At 42.8% G+C, this 20,209-nt stretch overlaps 1 protein-coding gene across 6 annotated transcripts in view; it reads right to left on the minus strand.

Annotated features, from left to right (window-relative positions):
- LOC143658893 (caspase recruitment domain-containing protein 8-like) overlaps positions 1–20,066 on the minus strand; it is a 32,288-nt gene extending 12,222 nt beyond the window's left edge. The window contains exons 1-9 of one of the 6 annotated variants that reach the window (XM_077131289.1): positions 19,882–20,066; positions 18,959–18,989; positions 10,892–10,996; positions 9,473–9,634; positions 7,904–8,017; positions 5,572–5,642; positions 3,985–4,135; positions 3,399–3,628; positions 3,065–3,327 (exon numbers count right to left, since the gene is read on the minus strand). In XM_077131289.1, the coding sequence (XP_076987404.1) occupies positions 3,065–3,327; positions 3,399–3,628; positions 3,985–4,135; positions 5,572–5,642; positions 7,904–8,017; positions 9,473–9,634; positions 10,892–10,953 (1,053 nt within the window). In that variant the 5' untranslated portion in view covers positions 10,954–10,996; positions 18,959–18,989; positions 19,882–20,066. Of the gene's footprint in view, positions 1–3,064; positions 3,328–3,398; positions 3,629–3,984; positions 4,136–5,571; positions 5,643–7,654; positions 7,736–7,903; positions 8,018–9,472; positions 9,635–10,891; positions 10,997–18,789; positions 19,523–19,575 lie in introns of those variants that run through there. The other 5 variants (XM_077131291.1, XM_077131290.1, XM_077131288.1 and 2 more) reach the window with 5 other exon arrangements.
- Between the last annotated feature and the right edge of the window lie 143 nt (positions 20,067–20,209).

Genomic DNA, 20,209 nt, shown 5'->3' on the forward strand with positions numbered 1-20,209 from the left:
GATGAAAACCAACATGGAGAGGAAGCAGGAAAGAGACATGGAGTGCTGTCCAGGAGTCATTTCATATACGCTAATAAAAAATAACAATTCTAGGGGGGTGAAGAGGAACTGATGGAGGAAAGACAATTGATAAATATGGGAAGGCAAGAATCCGATGATGTGGAGGTAGAATTCATCTGCCAGAGTGAAAAAAAAAGATAGGCAGTGAGTCAAACGGCATATCGCTAGTGTACAGACCTTGAGGACTTAAGTTGACCAGTGAATTAAATAAAACAGAGACCTCAAGATAGGGAAAGAAAAAAAGGAGCAAATACAGAGTGGAGCAATGATCTTCGTAATATAAATATATTTACAGTAAATGGACCCCAGGGAACTGGGTGTGTCTCATGCCATTTCCGATGGAGAAATTTGAAAATGTAGAGACACTTTTGACATTGTGATAACAGGCTGGAACTAAAGTAACTGATTACAGCAGCATAACATTGGCGGGGTTAATTTATAGAAGGATTTATACAGGCATTGAGAGACAACGCACTGCATTCTATTCTTATGGATTGAAATGCCCAGCTCTCCCAATTCTCTTAAGCAGCTGCTATATTTGTTTAACTCTTATCACATGCACAAATAATTTTCCTATACCATCAACATTTTAAATAATCTCTTAGTTCATATATTTTTGACTGTTTTGGTCACTGAAGTATCCCCCAGCCCCTAAAATAGTGCCTGGAGAATGTAAGGTACACAATAAATACCTGCTGAATGGATAAACAAATTTCCCTAGACCTGTTGATAGAAATATAATGCGAGCCATATGGTTTAAAATCATCTAGTAGCTACATTAAAAAAAAAGAAGCAGGTGAAATTAACTTTAACAATATACCTATATTTTATTTAATCCAAAATATTATCATTTAAAACACACAATCAGTGTAGGAATTCCTAATGTGAAATCCATGCTCTTTTCTTCACATGAAGTCTTCAAACTCTGGGGTGCTTTTCAAATCACAGCACATCTCCATCCACATTAGCCATATTTCAAAGTGTTCAAAAGCCACTTGTGCCAAGGGCTACCAGTGGTGGACGGCACTGCTCTGGAAGGACGAAGCGAGAGCACCCAGGGCAACAAAACACAATGTGGGTCTGACTTGTGGTTTGAAGTGAAGAAAGGGTCTTTCCTCTATAGGAGGATAGAGGAGGAGAGAGCACATTTCACTCAGTCAGTCAACAAAACTTAAGTCTCTAAGTAGAGTGAGGAATCATTAAAAGTCGTGATAGAAGGGTGACATGATATTATTTAGGCTTGTAAAAGACCATCCTATTGCTGGATAGAAAGCAAATGAAACCAGGAAGATACATCTGAAGGTCTCTATAATGTTTCTAACACATGATTATATGGCTTGGACCAATGAAGGCAGTGGAGATAAAGGGAAACGAAATGTGCTCAAGTTACATTACAAAGGTGGGAAAAGGAAGGAAATAGATAAATCCAGGCTTGACCAGCTGAGATGGTCTGAAGCTGTATGTACCTCAAAAAAGCACGTTCTTAAAAGTAATCCATTCCTGTGGGTGTGGATCCATTGTGAGTAGGGTGTCTTTGTGAGTAGAATCTTAATCTGAGATGTGACCCAACTCATTCTAGGTAGGTCTAATGCTCTTACTGGAGTCCTTTACAAAGGGATAAAAGACAGAGAGAAGACACAGGAGAAGAAGCCCCAGAGAAGGCCCCATAGAAGCCACGAGACAGAAAAGCTGAGAGAGAAAAGCCAGGAGCTGAAAGCAAAAAAAAAAAAAAAACCAGGAGAGGACAAGTTAGACACCATGTGGCAGAGGAGCTGAGGATCTTCGGTAGCTCATCTTGGGAGAGAAAGTATCTCCTGTTGATGCCTTGATTTGGACATTTTTTATGGCCTAAGAATTCTAAGCTTGTAAGTTAGTAAATCCCCATTGTAAAAGCCAACTCATGGGCAGGCCATGGTGGCTCAGTAGCTGAGTTCTTGCCTGCCATGCCAGAGACCCGGGTTCAATTCCTGGTGCCTGCCCATGCAAAAAAAAAAAAAAAAAAAATCCAACTCATTTCTGGTCTATCACATTTGGTCAGCTTTAGCAAACCAAAACACAAAGTGAATGGAATTTAGCTTCATACGATAAATGAGGAAGGGAGTTGGAAAAAAAAGTTTTAGAGTTAAAAGTCAAGTCAACAGACTGGTAGATAATGCCTATTAAACAATCAAATGGAGATGTTATGTGGGCAATTATAATTTGTAGGTCTGAAGAGGGACCCGGACTCGAAACAAATATTTAGGATCCTCCACTTATTTGGAATTCAGTTATGGGACCAGAAGACTTCACAAAGACCATCAGTGAGTACAGAGAAGGGAGAAGGAAATCCAAGATTCTGTTCTGGGAATTCAGTGTTCAGAGGTGGATTTTGGAGTAAGAGCCTGAGGAGGACATAACAAAGAGGTACCAGAACAGTAATCGGAAGATGGGGAGACTGTGATGTCCCAGTATCCTAGACGGGGCTGTTTCACGGCAGGGAAACCATCAACGGTAAGGGAGGCTGCTGAGACTTCAGGTAGAATACTTAACACGAAAGGGACCGGTGACTTTCGACAGAGCCATTTCGAAAAACGGTGGTGAAGCAATTCATGTTGAGGGATCTGGGGACAGCGTGGGAACCAAGGAAACACGGAAAACCAGAAACTGTGGTGGAAGAAGGAAGACCAGACAAGGATGATATTTCCAGTGTGCTGGGTATGACCTGTTGGCTTTTGTTGATGGGAAGGTACAGTAGAAGGGGAAGATCTGGTGATGGAGGTGAAGGAAGATGCCTCAGAACGTGGAGTCCTATGTGAAGATACAGGACACACGTTAATGGATGGCCTTTGAAAAGAAGAGGGCGACATCCTCATTTAGAGGAGAAAGCAAAAACAAAAACGATAAAAGAATGCATAGGGCACAGAACTGGGCTTACAGAGTTGAAGGTGAAAAGAGAGAGAGAAGGTGATTTCCATCTCACAGATCATTCTCCTTCTCTTATAATTCCCAAAAGCTGTCACCTCACCTTCCTCAGTACGGAGTCGCTGGGAATGAGGTACAAGTGGAATTTACTCTCCTCGGGGTGACTGTGGTGATAGACGAGCGTGGTGGAAGTGATAGGGACCGAGAGGCGGGTACCACTGGCGATCCTGAGCAGAAGCCCCATCAAGGAGAAGCTGGGGTTTTCCAGGACGCCGTGGAAAGGCTCCACCCAGGCCGGCTGCTCCAGCACCAGCCCTTCATCCTTGAAATGGGCCACCTGGAACCAGGCGACGTCAACCTCATCTGCTGGAGGAGAAGCGCCAGGGAGGTCAGGTCGCTGCGCCCGGGTCCCCCCACAGCCCCAGCCCCCCGCTCACCGTCGAGGGAGATGAAGTGCGGCAGGTGGATTTCGGCGATGGCCTCCGGGGGCTCGGCCACCACGTCGAACAAGGGGCCCGCGGCCATCCATTGCGGGTGGGACTGCAGCTCCGGCGCCAGGTGCTGCGCCCAGGACGCGAACGCCACGTGCACGGCCACGGCCGCGCGCGCCACGAAGCCCAGGCCCGCGGCCGGCCACAGGTACCTGCCGGCTGCCGGCAGGTGGGCGCTGCGGGGGGCAGGAGCGCCAGTCAGGGGGCCGGGCACGCCTCGGCGGCAACTACCCGGGGGGAGGAAGAGGGTGTCCCGCCTGGCAGGGGTTCGAGGCCGGGCTCCGGCGCTACTGAACCAGAACTCTGGGAAGGTCACCAAGCTCCCCGGGCCCCCCTTTCTCTGCATTCTGTATATGTCGAAATTAAAATACCAGCTTGCCGGTGCAGAAAACAAACATGTAATTGATGTAATTTCAGTATCTGAGAGGATGGATCGGGAGCATTTCCTATACATTAGAGTGATACGGAAATAATCGGCATCAAAAAGAAAGAGAGAGAGAGAGAGAGAGGAATCAGCATCTTCTATTCTTACCTGTATCTGTTTTCACTTTCATCAATTAACTCAATATCCACATTTCCTCCAGGTCCCAGGAACTGATAATTTTTACCATCTGTTTTAATCCCGGGACAGAGATTAGTAGCCAAGGAGGGCATCACTTGCTCCTCCTTTGAGCAGATATTTCCTGGGGGGAAACAGGAGCACGTGAGATGCGCTTGGACAAGGCAGGGCCTGGGCACCTGGCGCTGAGGCGCAGGCGGCTGTGGGGGGAGGACAGGGCGCGGACGCGCGGGCTAGGACGTGGGGGTGGGGTGCTTTGAAAATGGACCAGGAAGGCACAGGGGTGCTCTTTGTTGCTAATAAGATTGTACCCCAAATTAATAAGGGTTTTCTGGAAGCCAGAAAAATGGGATTGGGGCTGGAATCGGAGCAGCTAAATTTCCGACGTGACCCTAAACAGCAGGCGTTGCCTTCTGCTGATCAAAGTCGAGGCCAGAGAAAGACAAGCGCAAAAGCTGAGGGGGCCGAGGAACTCTCTCCTGCTGGCCCCCGCCACCCTCCGAGCCGTGGACCCCGCGAGCACGGCCCATTCCAGCAGGGAGAGGGTTAGCGCGGCCTCGGGAACCCCCGTGCATGCGCCGCTGGCTTCCTTTCCCCAGTCGGGCCCCGGACCGTGGCCCTTGACACGACGCGAGTCCTTGCACACTGCCTGGTCAACTCTCTGATAGTCTGTGGGTGACGCAGGTCACTGACAAGGAAGTACCCACGCGGGACCTCATTTGTGTGGTGTCCGTGGAGAGCGGGGATTGCGTATGGGCGTAATGAGGCGTCTCCGCTCTGTGAGAAGTTCCTCCACCCTCTGAGCTTGTTTCCCGCGTGGAGATGGAGACGGGCGCGGTTCTCCACCCACAGACCTCCGCGAGCACAAGCACCCACGTCTCCTAGTGAAACTGACACCATTTAACAGACCCCGGGGTCACACGGCCCGCGTGCTCAGGAGCTGGGCTGGGCATCGAGGTGTGTCTCCACCTGTGCCCGCGCTCTCCTTGGATCTCATGTGGCTTCAGACCACGTCTTACCACGTGGAGACTTTCCCACCCATGAGCCTTTAGGGGTGGAACGTGCAGTTTCAGCACCTAGGAGTATCAAGTTTGGGTAACTAAAAAAAAAGTAATACTCTAGTACCATGAACCTAGAAAAGCTTTCTTAGCCCAGGTCCACCATGGTACAAACGTCTTAAAACATCAAAACATCTTGGTGATAATTTGAAGACCTAGCATTGGCAAGGTTAAAAGAAAATAGGCTCCATCTGATGAAGCCAGAAACAGTTAGATAGCCATCTCATACCACCTACCATCTCTATTCACCTCTAGAATCCACTCATAGAGTTTCCATGGACAATAAAAGAGAATGTGTCTAATGGGTGTTTTTGGAATACAGAATTCATTTGAGAAATAATACCTAAGCAGACAAGTATTTAGTGTCCCCTTAAAACTGCATAGTGCACCTTCTAGAGGTGAGAAAAGGCCCTTTTTGTCTTCACTGCCACAAAAATTATCAAAATTGTCTTGTCCATGTAAAACTACAAGACACTCCCGGCAACCCTCTGATGGAAATTACCTGTTTCCTTTCTCTCGTGCTTCTTTGAAGATTTCTTGCCTGCTGATTTCCTGATGGCTGGGGCCCTTTCGCTTCAAAAGTATAGAAAAATTTTAAGAATAAGTTCATTAAAATGAAGGGGATGTGTTTAAGAAATAAACCTGTGTTGTCCAAGCAGTAGCCACTAGTCGCCTGTGGCTATGTACACTTGAATTAATAATATTAAATTAAATTTAAAATCTGGTCCCTCGGTTGCACTATCCACATTTCAAGTGCTCGGTAGCCACATGTGGTCACAATATTGTACAATGCAGAACAGAGCATTTCTTTCATTGCAGAGCATTCTATTGGACAGCGCTTTCTAGAGAATCCAAAAAGAGATGATTTGGGGGGGGGGGGGTTGCAAGAGTAGTTCAGTAGTAGAATTCTCATCTGTCATACAGGAAACCCCAGTTCAACTCCAGGTCCATGCACTTCCCAAACAAACAAGCAAAACAAACAAAGAAGCAATCAAAATTCAACAAATGGTGCTGCAATAATGGGATACTCACATGGAAAAATAATGAAATGTGACCCTGTCATACAGCATACAAATAATTAAAAAAAAAAGATGACTAGGCTAAATATAAATTTGCTCATCCAAATATAAATAGCAGAACCAAGGGGCTCTCTGAAGCCAAATGTGTCTTAACTATTTTCCCTCTTCTCCTTTCACTGCACAAGTTTCCAAAATGGCCACGGTCAGTACTGATATCATATGACTGCTGGAATCAAAAGATTGGATCAGTAGTTGACCTCGTGTGTGAATTCAACACAGACCACACCTGGGGAGCTTTAAATGTCACCCCAGCCCTGCCATTCCCAGGTCATAACCCAACTTCAATCAGGGTGTTGGAGCTGGGGCTCAGGCTTCTACTAGTACTTTGAAAGCTTACAGGGTGATTCCAATGTTGAGCAGAGGTTGGAAACCACGATCTGTAGGATGAACCAGTGGTTCATTAAGCATCTCGTGTGAGAAATATGCCCTAATCCAGGTGATGCCCTCTAGATGAAGAAAGTCAACTCAATTCAGCTCTGCCTTGAGGAATTGAATATGGACAAATCAAGACCAAGGGAATCTGAGAACAAGAGCCCCAGTGTCTGGGAGGCATGTGAGTAACGAGAAATAGAAACATTTACTTCTGTGACAGTGACATTTATTGCAGAAGAGATGCTCCTGTGGATATGAAATATCCCATCATGAAATATGGTCTAATTTTCTGCTGACGTTCTCTTAGATCTTCTTGAGTCCAGAGATCCTTGTATATTCCTGAATATATCTACTCATCTCAACATGAAAAGGATTAACAGAGAAATTGACATGGATTAGGACTAATGGAGGAGTGAGGTTAAAAATAAAGGGTCTATAGCTCTTTTCTCAGAAGAGTTCTATGGGCAGACCCAGCAGTCAGAGACCCCTTGGCTGCCTTCCTTAGATTTGTTGCTTTGCCTGTAGCTACTAATCTAGCCTTGGATTATACCAGCACCATGCAAAGCACGGAGGGTGAATATGCCATCTTATGTTCTCTCATGGAGCAGGTGCTTGGTGGATTCTGGTGTCTGACTGAGAAGGGCAGGATGTAGGGGGTAGGAAGTGACCCCACAGGTAAGCTACAACCAGCTCACACCAGACGTGAGAGCAGATTGCCAGATTTTCAGGAATTTTACAAGAAAATCGCTGACCAGCCATTATTAAAATTTAAACTATATAACCTGACAGTTAAATATATTTTAAAAAGTTAATAAATACTCAGAATTATCCTTTTAAAAAAAAACAAACTATTTTACTAAATTTTACTGTAGTCCGTCTACTTGAGTTTAGGTTTGTCTATGGCACGTATGTTGAAAAATACTCTATAATGGTGGGCTACTATTCATGCCATGTTAGTAGTTTGAAATCTACTGTGATCAGAGTATCTACTGCGTGGAAATTGGCAAACATTCCATATCCAGGCTTTCCCCTCTGCTCTGTATAGCTGGTTGTTGAACATTTACCAGCACAACACTTCAGGGACCCCACTCAGGATTTCTTCCTCACTACCATCTGGTTTCCTAGAGAACTTACCTTGGTCATCTGCCATCAGCTCAGCTAATAATGCCATGGTCATCGATTGCCATGAGTTACAGGTTTTGTGTAGATACCTTCCTGGAAGATGTGGTGGAGCTAATTTAGAAATTTTGGGTTCACTGGCAACATTGTGTAAGCTCATTTGATCCAATGTAAACCACCCGAGTGCCCCTGTTAATTATATTTCTCTGTGAGATAAACAGCATCTAATATGGTGAGCATTGTCCACGGGAGAGCCTCCCTTACCTGGAGATCTCGTCCCAAGCAGAGTAAAGCAGACCCACAATGTCCACAACTTGCTGCCACAACGATGGCTGTGCCACCTCCTCGTCACGTGTTGGGGAGTGGTACCTCGCTCTCCTAACAAATGCAGACCCAGAAGAAACAGAAGAGTTGTACTATAAACATAGGGGAGGGATCTGGTGGTAGGACAGTCTCTTAAAAACCATAGATCTTATGGTTTGATTTTCGGAAGTCTTCTTCCCAGCTCAACCTACCTCCTGAGTCCATCTCACCCTTCATTCTATTGAATTTAGTTGTTTATGCCTCTGCTTCCCCACTCAGTAGGACTCTCTTCATCCCAGGAAGCTCATTTCGGTCAATTTCTCAACACCCAGTGCTCACCATCAGGTTTTGCTGACAGTGAGTGGACATGCCTAAAGTACCTTGCTGAGAATCTTATGGAGAGGAGCGTTTCCTAGTTTATATTCTAGCTTCACCCATCACTGCTGCTCAAGAGAAGGTCCCCCTCATCTGATTGATTAAAACTCCAAGACCTTGGTGAAATTATACGTGATTTATATGATCCCACACAACTGTGATGATTCTTTTCTGCCTTCCATTTGCACATGGTAGGTGCTCTGGGGAAAGCATGAGCCTGCCCAAGGGGAAGGCAACACTGCATGTTTACTCCCTCCTTTTATTCCATAGAGGCAGGCTTATTTAGAGCCCCCCCGCCCCAACAAGAAAGTCTTATGCTAGATTCTTTCCTCTTCTTTACTTCTTTGATCTGCTTTGCTGGATGGGACCAACACTGGGCCTTAGCTGCACTAGCCAACATGATAGCTGCTAGCCATGCGCACCTATTTAAATTAAAATTTTAATTAATACAATTTTTGGAATCAGCTCTTTATTTGCAAAAGCCACATATCAATTGCTCAAAAGCCACCTGTGTCCACTGACTTCCATTTTGGCCAGCGCAGCTGTGGGACATTTCCATGATGGTCTTGGTTCTGTTGGGCAGCGCTGGCCTGGAGCTGAGTCATCTGTTGTAGTGTAGTTAACCAGAGACACTTTCTTATTCAGCTCAAATAAAGTGGTTCTTTAAGCCCCATAAGCTATGGTTGCCTGCATGTGTTGAGAAACTGGAAATATCCCATAGAGAAAGCACGGATAAGCTAGCCAGGACTGAGGAATTCTTGAGTTCATCGGCAATATTTTGTAGCTCATCAAATACAACTATGAAAGAAAATATTTTCCTAATTTAACTGCATTGTATCTACATAAATTTCGTGGTTTTGACAATGACTGTGATTTGTAATGACTACAGTATTGAGAATGACTATGGTTTAGAAGTTATCAGTACTACAGGGAGTTGGGGTAAAGGACACATAGGAACACTGTACTATTTTTGTAACTACTGTTTGAGTCAAACTATTTAAAAAATTTTTGATGGCAAATTAAGGAGTAGAAAATGCACAGATTTTGTGCTAATAACCCAAACTCCATTACTTCTCATATACCTGTATGAAAGAGAGGGGGTGGATAGGGTTCAAAATCTTCCATTTCCCCCCAGAAAATTGATATATCCCTTACCTAAAAGTATTGTACACGTGGGAATCAGTCTGGCGAGAGAGACTTCTCGTCACTGGAATTTCATCATGGGAGTAAGTCTTGTCATTGGAGGGATTCTGACCATCGGAGTGATGTGCTTTCAAGTCTTCCTGTGTGACTGTGTGAGAGCTTCTTCCAAAAAACCTGGGAAAACACAGAAGAAGGAGCCTAATGGAGGGACAGTCTCTTTCCTATAATGTATTGGATGTAGCCCCAGAAGTCTCCTTAGAAATGTCTTCTTGGATGCCCAGCCTGATAAGAGCCCACTCCTCCATATATTACATTGAATTCCTTGTGCCTCTGTCTGCTCAACACTAATCTTATCTAAGGAGGCAACCCCCAATATGTACCGCTTGTTAAGGTTCGTTATGTGCCTGCTGAACAAAACCGAGTTCTTAAAAAGTGTGGAATTGGGCCAGCAACGGTGGCTCAGTGGCAGAGTTCTCACCTGCCATGCCAGAGACCAGGGTTCGATTCCCGGTGCTTGCCCAGGCAAAAAAAAAAAAAAGGGTAGGATCAATGGGTCCTTTCTCTTCCTCTTATTACTGGTTCTAAAGAGGAAGGAACATTAATCTGGTTTAGTTAAACCTCAGAACAGTGGTTAGACTAAATTCTTTTAAAAGTAAGATCTATTTATTCAGCGTGATTTTATTATGGTCTATGGGAACAAAAGAGACCTGATTTCAAATGCTGGCACTGTCATTTTTGAAGAAATCACATTCATGAAGAATTGTGGCATAACTTCACTAAGGATCAGTTTTCTAACTTTTGAAATAAGGATATTGTATATCATCATAAATTCTTGTGATAACTAATAATGAAAAGATGATATGACTTAGGTTCTAGAAAACTTTGGGTTTTCAAAGAAAATAACTCTTGTAATCACTCTTGACATTCCCTAGCCTGTGGTCGTTTATGCATGCCCTAGTCTCTGCACGGGGTCCAGAGAAATCTTTGGTCAGACTCATTTATTTTTAGTTCCAAGAACAAGCAAAATTGCACATTCATGGGTCTCCAATGAGACGGGAGCTCCTGGAAAGCAGGCCGAGGGGGAGCTGACGCCCACGTGGAGACACGTCGTGAGTGCGGCTGCGTGGTTCCGTGGGGAGCCGAGGGACCCGCTGTGGGGTTGTGGGGACCAGGGTCAAGGCGACCCACCCAGGCGTGGGAAAAGAGTCGGAGGAATGGCCCTAAGCCCACTTCTGCTCGCTTATGAAGTCATTGTGGTCGCTCAGGGCTGTGCCGCCCAGTGATGCGGAGAACAGGCCTAAGGCATGCACTGGTACCCTTGTGGGGACGAGTAAATGAGCCGATATTTTAATTCCGTAGCTCAGTGTACACTAGTGAGATGGCAAGGAACCAAAGCAATCAAGAGTCCTCATGGGACATCTGCTCTCTCACCCTCTTGTGAACCATGTCCAGATACCAGAAGTCTTTTGTTCTGAAGGTTTATCTCTTTCCATTTCTTAAATGTTGTCTTTAGGTCTTCACTGTGGTCTATGAACACTGAGAAAATTAAAGAAGACTGTATTTAAATAAACCAATGAAACTTTTAAATGAATGTTAGATTTATCTTGTATATGTGGAAATCAAAATGCAAAGCCATAAAAGGATTAATAAATTTGAGTGTGTAATAATATTCAAAATAATACTTCTCATGGCAAGGAATAGAAATCAGCAATGTCATAAACCAATGACAAATTTGGGAAAAGGTCTGTAGCATGACAAGAGTCAAAGAGCTATTCTTAATACATAAAATACATTAGATATTACTCTGGAGGCTACTTTTATGCAAACATCATAATTATCATGGTTTGCTGAGCCCCAACCAAAGCCATTCCTTACAACCCTAAAGAACACCTGGGCTTTCTCTGAGATTCTACAAAGGTTCCATGCACTGATTACTTTCCAGAAACCTACAATCTCCAGATGGGTTCCAAGGTCAGATAAGTTCTGAATCCCAGAGGGGCCAGCCTCTCCAGAACATCAGCAAGTTCTATCCCCTTATCCCATATTATCAACAGTCCTTTCCAACATGAAAAAGTTAGAATGGGCTTAGCCCAAATATTCCTAAAGATTGGGAGAAAGATCAAAGGAGAAGATGGAGTTATAACAGAAAAGATGGGTTTTAACAAAGGAGTATGACTGCTGAATCATTATATTGGTATTTCTTTTAGTCTCCAGTGTCTTGGAGAAGCTAGAAGGAAAAACCTAAAATTGTAGAACTGTGACATATCAAGCTGTGGGAAATCAGGCATCCTCACACATTGCTGAGGGGAGTGTGTATTCCTTTGATGGACGGCAATTTATGAATATCTCTTAAGTTTAAAAATCACATAATCTTTGGAACAATAATTCCATCTGTTGTGAAATTTATTCTACAATATATTTACCCATGTGTGCATTTATGTATGTAATCATTCATTCAATTGCAACATTCTTTATAAATAAGAGAAAACTTCAAATGATGCAAATGTTAATCAACAGGCGAATAAAAAAGACAGCATGGTAATCTGTACAATGAAATATTAAATTATAGGAAAATGCCAAAAACCTCTAAAAACCAATACTGCCATATCACTGAGATATGTTGTGAATGGAAAAAAGAAAGGTAAATAACAATGTTAACTTTCAGACTTGAAATAAAAAAGCAGGAAAATAAGAACTCAAATTTGTTTGTATATGCACAAAGAATCTTAATGTCAATGTAAGAAATTAATAGCACTACAGGAGACATCTAATTCTGTTTGGGGAGTGGACTATGTGAATTTATTACCCTATATAACGTTTAAAAATGCTTTAAAATGTCCACCTAAAATTTCTAGGTGGAAAATTTTGTATGTATACATAAAACTCTAATTGCATTTCCGGGCCAAGATGGCGGCTTAGCAATGTGCACGTTTTAGTTCGTCCTCCAGAACAACTAGTAAATAACTAGAAACAGTACAGAACAGCTCCTGGGGCCACGTTAGTGACCGGACACACAGCGTACCCCAGTCTGGACCAGCTGGACTGGCTGCGAGCCCCCCAGAACCGTGAGTTCCCCAAGCCGCGGAGGTCGGCGCCCCTCCCCCGTGGCTGCTTCCCAGAGAGGAAAGGAAAAAGACTTTACCAGCAGCAGGGGCTGAGCCCAACCAAACACCAGTTGTGGCATTAATTAACGAACTCTGACTACTAAAAATAGGCCCCCAGCTCAGGTGAACCTGGTCAAAGTGGAGGTCACTCATTTTTGCCCTGGCACCAAGGGGGCAGGGCTGATGGAAAAAGGAAAAAAAGAGAAGGAAACAGAGGTTTTTGTGGCTGTTTCTACAAAGGTTTGACTGCCTTTGGATACAGAGGCAGGGCTCCTCAGGCTGCAACTGCCCCAGGCATAGGCAGAAACAAGCTTGTTTTGAGGGCTTGGCTGGAAACTGCCTTCTCCAGGGGAGGGGTGAAGCCCAACTCAGGTGGAATCCCTCTCTCAAGGAATTCAGATACCAAGGCTTGGTAATTTGAAGCCATTAAAACCAGCCTACAACCTCTCCTCTGTCTCCACCACGCCCCCAGCCAAAGTTAAAGGTACCGCATCATCTTATGCTGGTGGGACCTGAAGGCAGACAAGCACCACATATTGGGCAAGATAAGAAAAACAGAGCTCAGAGACTTCACAGGAAAGTCTGTCAACCTGCTGGGTCTCACCCTCAGGGAAAACTGATGCAGGTGAATCTCTCCTCCTCATAGGAGGCCAGTTTGGTCTGGGAAAATCCGGCTGGGGTCTATAATACCTACATAGACCCTTCTCAGGGTGGGGTGGAAAAGGCACCATACAAGCAGGGTAAGAAACAAGAAAACAAGAACTGAAAATTCTCCTCTGTTAAACAAAACCTAAGCTAGAGGTCCCTAAAAAGCTGAACTGAATGTCAAAGAACAGAGAGACAACAAATTCATCCAGCAAGAAAACCCTAGGTAAAAGAAGTGCAAGCAATCTCCAGAATAAACTAATTAAGGTAATTAAATGCCTAGACGCCAGCAAAAAATAATAAATCACATTAGGAAAACTGAAGATATGGCCCAGTCAAAGGAACAAACCAACAATTCAAATGAGATACAGGAGCTGAAACATTTAAATCAGAATATACAAACAGACATGGAAAACCTTATCAAAAACCAAATCAATGAATTGAGGGAGGATATAAAGAAGGCAAGGAAAGAACAAAAAGAAGAAATTGAAAGTCTGAAAAAACAAATCACAGAACTTATGGAAATAAAAGGCACGGTAGAAGAGATGAAAAAAACAATGGAAATCTACAATGGTAGATTTCAAGAGACAGAACATAGGATTTCTGAACTGGAGGATGGAACATCTGAAATATGGCAAGAAAAAGAAACTATAGGGAAAAAAATGGAAAAATATGAGCAGGGACTCAGGGAATTGAAGGACAATATGAAGCGCAAGAATATACGTGTTGTGGGTGTCCCAGAAGGAGAAGAGAAGGGAAAAGGAGGAGAAAAACTAATGGAGGAAAGTATCACTGAAAATTTCCCAACTCTTATGAAGGACTTAAAATTTCAGATCCAAGAAGTGCAGTGTACCCTAAAGAGAATAGATCCAAATAGATGTACTCCAAGACATTTACTAATCAGAATGTCAGAGGTCAAAGAGAAAGAGAATCTTGAAAGCAGCAAGAGAAAAGCAATCCATCACACACAAGGGAAGCCCAATAAGACTATGCGTAGATTTCTCAGCAGAAACCATGGAGGCGAGAAGACAGTGGGATGATATATTTAAATTATTAAAAGAGGAAAAACTGCCAACCAAGAATTCTATATCCAGTAAAATTGTCCTTCAAAAATGAGGGAGAAATTAAAACATTTTCAGACAAAAAATCACTGAGAGAATTCGTGACCAAGAGACCAGCTCTGCAAGAAATACTAAAGGGAGCACTAGAGACAGATACGAAGGCAGAAGAGAGAGGTGTGGAGAAGAGTGTAGAAAGGAAGACCATGAGTAAAGGTAAAAAGAAGGAAAATTAGAAGGACATATAAAAGCCAAAAGGCAAAAAGCCCAGGCAATAATAACACTGATGTTGATGGATTAAGCTTCCCAATCGGGGGACATGGACTGGCAGAATGGATTAGGGAACGGGACCCATCTATATGCTGTCACTACTCAAAGGACATGAGGGCAAGGACACAAATGGACATTTGCACACCGATGTTTATAGCAGCATTATTTACAATTACCAAGAGATTTAAACAGCCAAAATGTCCATCAACAGAGGAGTGGCTAAACAAACTGGTATATACATAGGATGGAATATTATGCAGCTGTAAGACAGAATACAGTTATGAAGTATGTAACAACATTAATGGACCTTAAGGACATTATGCTGAGTGAGATTAGCCAGAAACAAAAAGACAGATGCTGTATGGTCTCACTGATATGAACTGACATTAGTGAATAAACTTGGAGAATTTCGTTGGAAACAGAGACCATCAGGAGATAGAAATAGGGTAAGATATTGGGTAACTGGAGCTGAAGGGATACAGATTATGCAGCAGGACTGAATGTAAAAACTCAGAAATGGACAGCACAATCTACCTAACTGTAATACAATTATGTTAAAACACTGAATGAAGCTGAATGTGAGAATGATAGAGGGAGGAGGGCTGGGGGCACAAATGAAATCAGAAAGAAAGATAGATGACAAAGATTGAGATGGTAAAATCTAGGACTGCCTAGAGTGTATAATGACAGTGACTAAATATACAAATTTAAAAAATGATTTTGCATGAGGAAGAACAAAGGAATGTCATTACTGCAGGGTGCTGAAAATAAATGGTAATTAATATTTTAAAATTTCAACTTATGTGTGAGACTAAAGCAAAAAATGTTTATTTGGTACAAAATTTATATTTTGACTAGTGCATTTCCTAATATAACTTAGGTAGATAGCTTGGTTGAGCAACATAAGTACATGGAACCTTGGGTAAGACATGAGATTTTGTTGGTTTGTCCAGAGTGATGCTCCAGTGAATCCCAGAGTGATTTGATCAGTGAGCGGAAAAGTATTTGCAAAGTCCACTTTGGGGAATGGTGAGAATGGGGAAAATTCAACCTCCCCAAGTTGAATTCTTGATATTCTCACAAGCAGTGTGGAGAACCAAAGCTACAGGCTGAGCCCCCAGTCTTGGGGTTTGTTCATATGAAACTTAACCCCACAAAGGATAGGCTAAGCCTACTTAAAATTAGGCCTAGGAGTCACCCCCAAGAGAATTTCTTTTGTCGCTCAGATGTGGCCTCTCTCTCCAGCCAACACAACAAGCAAACTCACCACCCTTCCCCTGTCTACGTGGGACATGACTCCCAGGGGTGTGGACGTTCCTAGAAACGTGGGACAGAAATCCGAGAATGAACTTGGACTCAGCATCAAGGGATTGAGAAAAACCCTAGAATGAGCTGAGACCCAGCATCAAGGGATTGAGAAAATCGTTGTCAACCAAAAGGGGGAAGACTGAAATGAGACAAAGTGTCAATGGCTGAGAGATTCCAAACAGAGTCCAGAGGTTATCCTGGAGGTTGTTCTTATGCATTAAGTAATTATCACTTTGTTATCTAAGAGGAAATGGAGAGGCTGGAGGGAACTGCCTGAAAATGTAGAGCTGTGTTCTAGTAGCCATGTTTCCTGAGGATGATTGAATAATGATATAGCTTTCACAATGTGACTGTGTGATTGTGAAAACCTTGTGTCTGATGCTCCTTTTATCCACCTTGTCAACAAACGAGTAGAACATATGGAATAAAAATGAATAATATGGGGAACAAATGTTAAAATAAATTTAGTTTGAAATGCTAGTGATCAATGAAAGGGAGGAGTAAGGGGTATGGTGTGTATGGTTTTTTTTTTCTATTTTTATTTTATTTTTCTGTTGTATTTTTGTTTCTTTTTCTGAATTGATGCAAGTGTTCTAATATATGATCAGGATGATGAATCTGCAGCTATGTGATGATATTGTGAATTACTGATTATATATGTAGAATGGAATGATCACATATTGGGAATGTTTGTGTTTCTTTCTGTAATTTTTTTTAATTAATAAAAAAATTTTTTAAAAAAGTATGTAATCCTTAGATGTGAGCAGCTCCAAGCCTTCTCACAATAACATAACAGTGGTTATTTTGCATATTTATTTAATTTTCCATCTCTTTTAACTAGACTGTATGTTCTACAAGGTCACATTTTGTTTTGTTTTGTATTTTTTTGTTTTTCTACCATTCTATCCTCAACACATGAAACAATCAATGATGCATAGTATATGCTCAACAAATATTTGTTTAATAAAAGAATCAATCAATAAAAAAACAAAAAAAAGAACTCTAATTGCATTATCTGGATTTTACACAAACCATATTAAAAGTATGCCAATTTTTAAATTGATTTACACATAACAAATATATTTCAATTGAAAACTTTTAATACTGCATTTTAAAAGTTTGAGCTAGTCAGTAATAATTTTAGAAATCAAATTATTTCATGGCATCCAAGTATCCTATGCCTTAAATTCTCTTTTTTATTCCCTTCAAGAATTTGTATTCATCACCATAGGAATTAAAATTGCATAATTACATTCTTTAAAGTCAGGTTCAAATATTAAAATCCTGGTATATCAAATAATACACTTTATACTACATTGGAAATTTAAAAGGTTATATAATATTTCCAAATTTGGAAAAAAAAGATTATTCCTGGATATATTAAAGAAGCAATCAATAGAGAAATGGACAAATGATATGGATAATGAATTCAAAGAGAAGGAAACACAAGTGTCCTATAAGTACAGCAAATAAGAATTTTCAAACTCCCTAGTGACCATGGAAATATACATCAAAGCCACAATGAGATATCACTTGCACCACAGTACTGATGGAAATAAGGGAATCTGACAAAATCAAGTTTAAATGAGGGTATGGAACAATGGAGACTCATAAACTTGTAGTAAAATGGGAATTGTCCTACTACTTTGGAGAATAACTTGGCTGTATCAGGAAAACGTCAACGTACATATCATTGCATCAGCAATTCCACTCCCATGTATACACCTTAGACAAAGTCTCATATGTATCTAATAAGGAAATGCACAGAAACAGTTCATTGTATTGTTAGTGCTATAGAGAAAAAGTAGAAGCAAACTAAATATCCATCATCAAAAGTCACAGCATGAGAGGAAGACATAAATGAACTAAGCTGGGTTTTTTAGAGAAAAGAAAGGAACATGACATGATTCTTGCCTCCAAATCTCTGGAGAAATATCCTGGGGTAAAGTCTAAATTTGTGAGCCCAAAAAGAAGTCCAAGGGCTATTCCATGGACATTGAAAGGGGGGATTTCATCAGCATAAATTAGCAGTGTGGCGTGGCTGTCAAATGTGCTAATATGGTTTAATCCACTTCCACTGGTAAAGCCTAATAAAATCCAGTTCACAGGCGTAACTTCTGTCTCTAGAGGTAATGAGCTTTCCATCAGTATACGTATTCAAGCAGAATGTGGACAGCCAATTGCCAGAGAAGGTTTATAAAGCAAGGATCCTTAGTCCTCTGAAGTTACGTTTACAATTTGGAGTGTGGGTATGTTCATTCATTAGGGGAAGGACCTCACACTCTTCATATTGTCTAGTTGGTTTTAAAAACCAATCCTCAAAAGTTTTAAAAAGCCATTGTTGTACACTGAGGGCAATATAAAAGATTCCACAAGGGTTCCATGCACTAGAGTAATTTTCCAGAAACCTACAACCTCCAGATGGGTCCCTGGTCCAGATAAGTCCTGCAACCTAGAGGGCCCAGCCTCTCCAGAACACCGGATAGTTCCATCTACCCCATATTACTGACATCCCCATCCAATATGGAAAAGTTAGATTGGCCATAGACCAAACACCCCTAAAGAGAGGGATGGAAAGATCAAAGGTGATTGCGGAGTTATTCAGAGAAGATAGGATTTAACAAATGAATATGAATGCTGCATCATTAAATTGATATCTCTTTTAGTCCCAGTATTTTAGAGCAGCTAGAAGTAAAACCCTAAAACTATGGAATTGTAACCCATGTCAAACTCTGAAATAGGTTCTACAACTGAAAAGAAAGAAAGAAAGAAAAAAAAAAAAACATTGTTCTAGTAATAGTCCTGGGAAGAAAGGAACATGGACCGATACATATTCTTGGAAAATATTAACTATAAAATGTGGGCTATTGTAAGACTTGTTGCTATAGTTGTAAGAAAAGAAACCTCAATTTTCAGAAAGTTTTTTGTTAAATCAGTGACTTACCTCTGCCTGGATAAGGACCTGCCGCCTTTCCCTTCACCCAGACTCACTCGCCTCTGATACGGAGACAGTGGCGGCAGCGGTAGGGGGTCTCCCCACCCCAAATCTGTTTCAGATGTCAACCAAAGAGGCCACTCACGCACACCAAGCAGGTATATGGTTTAATACTCACAGAAAGACTTTCAGGTATGGCAAGGTACTTCCTGCATGAGAACAAGGAAAAGATGCTGGCTTGGGATTTTTATGGCATTTAGGGGATGGGCCTGGGTGAGGGTTCTCACGAGCAAACTTGGGTGGTTTGAACACCCCTGGGGGGTAGGGCAAAGGAGGGAGGCCCCGCAGCTCTCAGCTTCCCTAGATGTGGGGTCCAAGGGGAAGGAGGGCTGGGCTTTAAGAACCGTCATCAGGCAACATCAAAAAATGGGATCACACTCTATTATATAGACTGCCGCTTTCAGTTCAACTTCATCAAGATGGACATTTGACTGTGTGGCATATTTATGGGAATTGGAGCCTAGCCATCTTTAAAAATTTAAACAATATTTTTCTTAACATTCTCTCCATACCTGCAATCTAACTTACTGTCCTCCCCCTCTCTTGTCGTAGACCGCCCATTTCCGTAGCCCACCACAAAACCACAGCCTTCCTGTTATGTTCAACTCTATCCCTATACCTAACTTCTGCCCTAAGCCTAGCAACTGTCCCCGTGCGTGTGTGATTGGCTACCCTCCCCTGGAGTCCATGTCCTAACTCCACCCTTCCATAAACTGTATATAACCCGAAGCTCACCAAGCTTCGGGGTCCTTTTAGCTCTTGAGCTCCCGAGCACTTAAGCTCCTGCAATGTAACAATAAAGAAGCTTTGTGCCACCAATTGGTATTAGGCTCAAGTCTTTGGGTCCCTCAGCAGCTTGCTGCTGAGCCTCGGCGCTGCCTTAGATCCCGTCCCCGAGCTCGGTAATTCACCCATAGCAGTTAGAGAGTTGTCCCCAAGCGGTCTCCGGTCTCCTTCGGGGGAAAACTGCCGCTGATAGCTTCAGCCGGGCCGCGCGACCGGTACACTGGGTGGGTTTGGGGCGAGCTTGCAGGAATTAACCTGGGTAAGCTGGAGCCGGCGCTTTCCCCAGCCGGCGGTCGCGAGAAGTCGTCACTCAGGCCAGATGCGGGTTTTAAGCTTTTATTGTTACACTCCGGGATGGGCCACCCGGGAACCCGAGGAGTGAGACGTCTGGGGTCCGAAGACCCCGGGGCTCGGACGACCCAGAGCGGGGTAAGCGTGGGGCTTAAGTACTCTCGGGGAGGGGTGGAGTCTTGGGCGCACACGTCAGGAAGGGACAGCCAATCACACAAGGCAGGAGGCAGTTGCTAGGCTGAGGGCTTAGGTTAGGTATAGAGGAGTGAAGAGAATAACAGGAAGGCTTGCG

Source organism: Tamandua tetradactyla, chromosome 16 (assembly GCF_023851605.1).
Source record: "Tamandua tetradactyla isolate mTamTet1 chromosome 16, mTamTet1.pri, whole genome shotgun sequence".
In the NCBI taxonomy this organism is placed as follows: domain Eukaryota; kingdom Metazoa; phylum Chordata; class Mammalia; order Pilosa; family Myrmecophagidae; genus Tamandua; species Tamandua tetradactyla.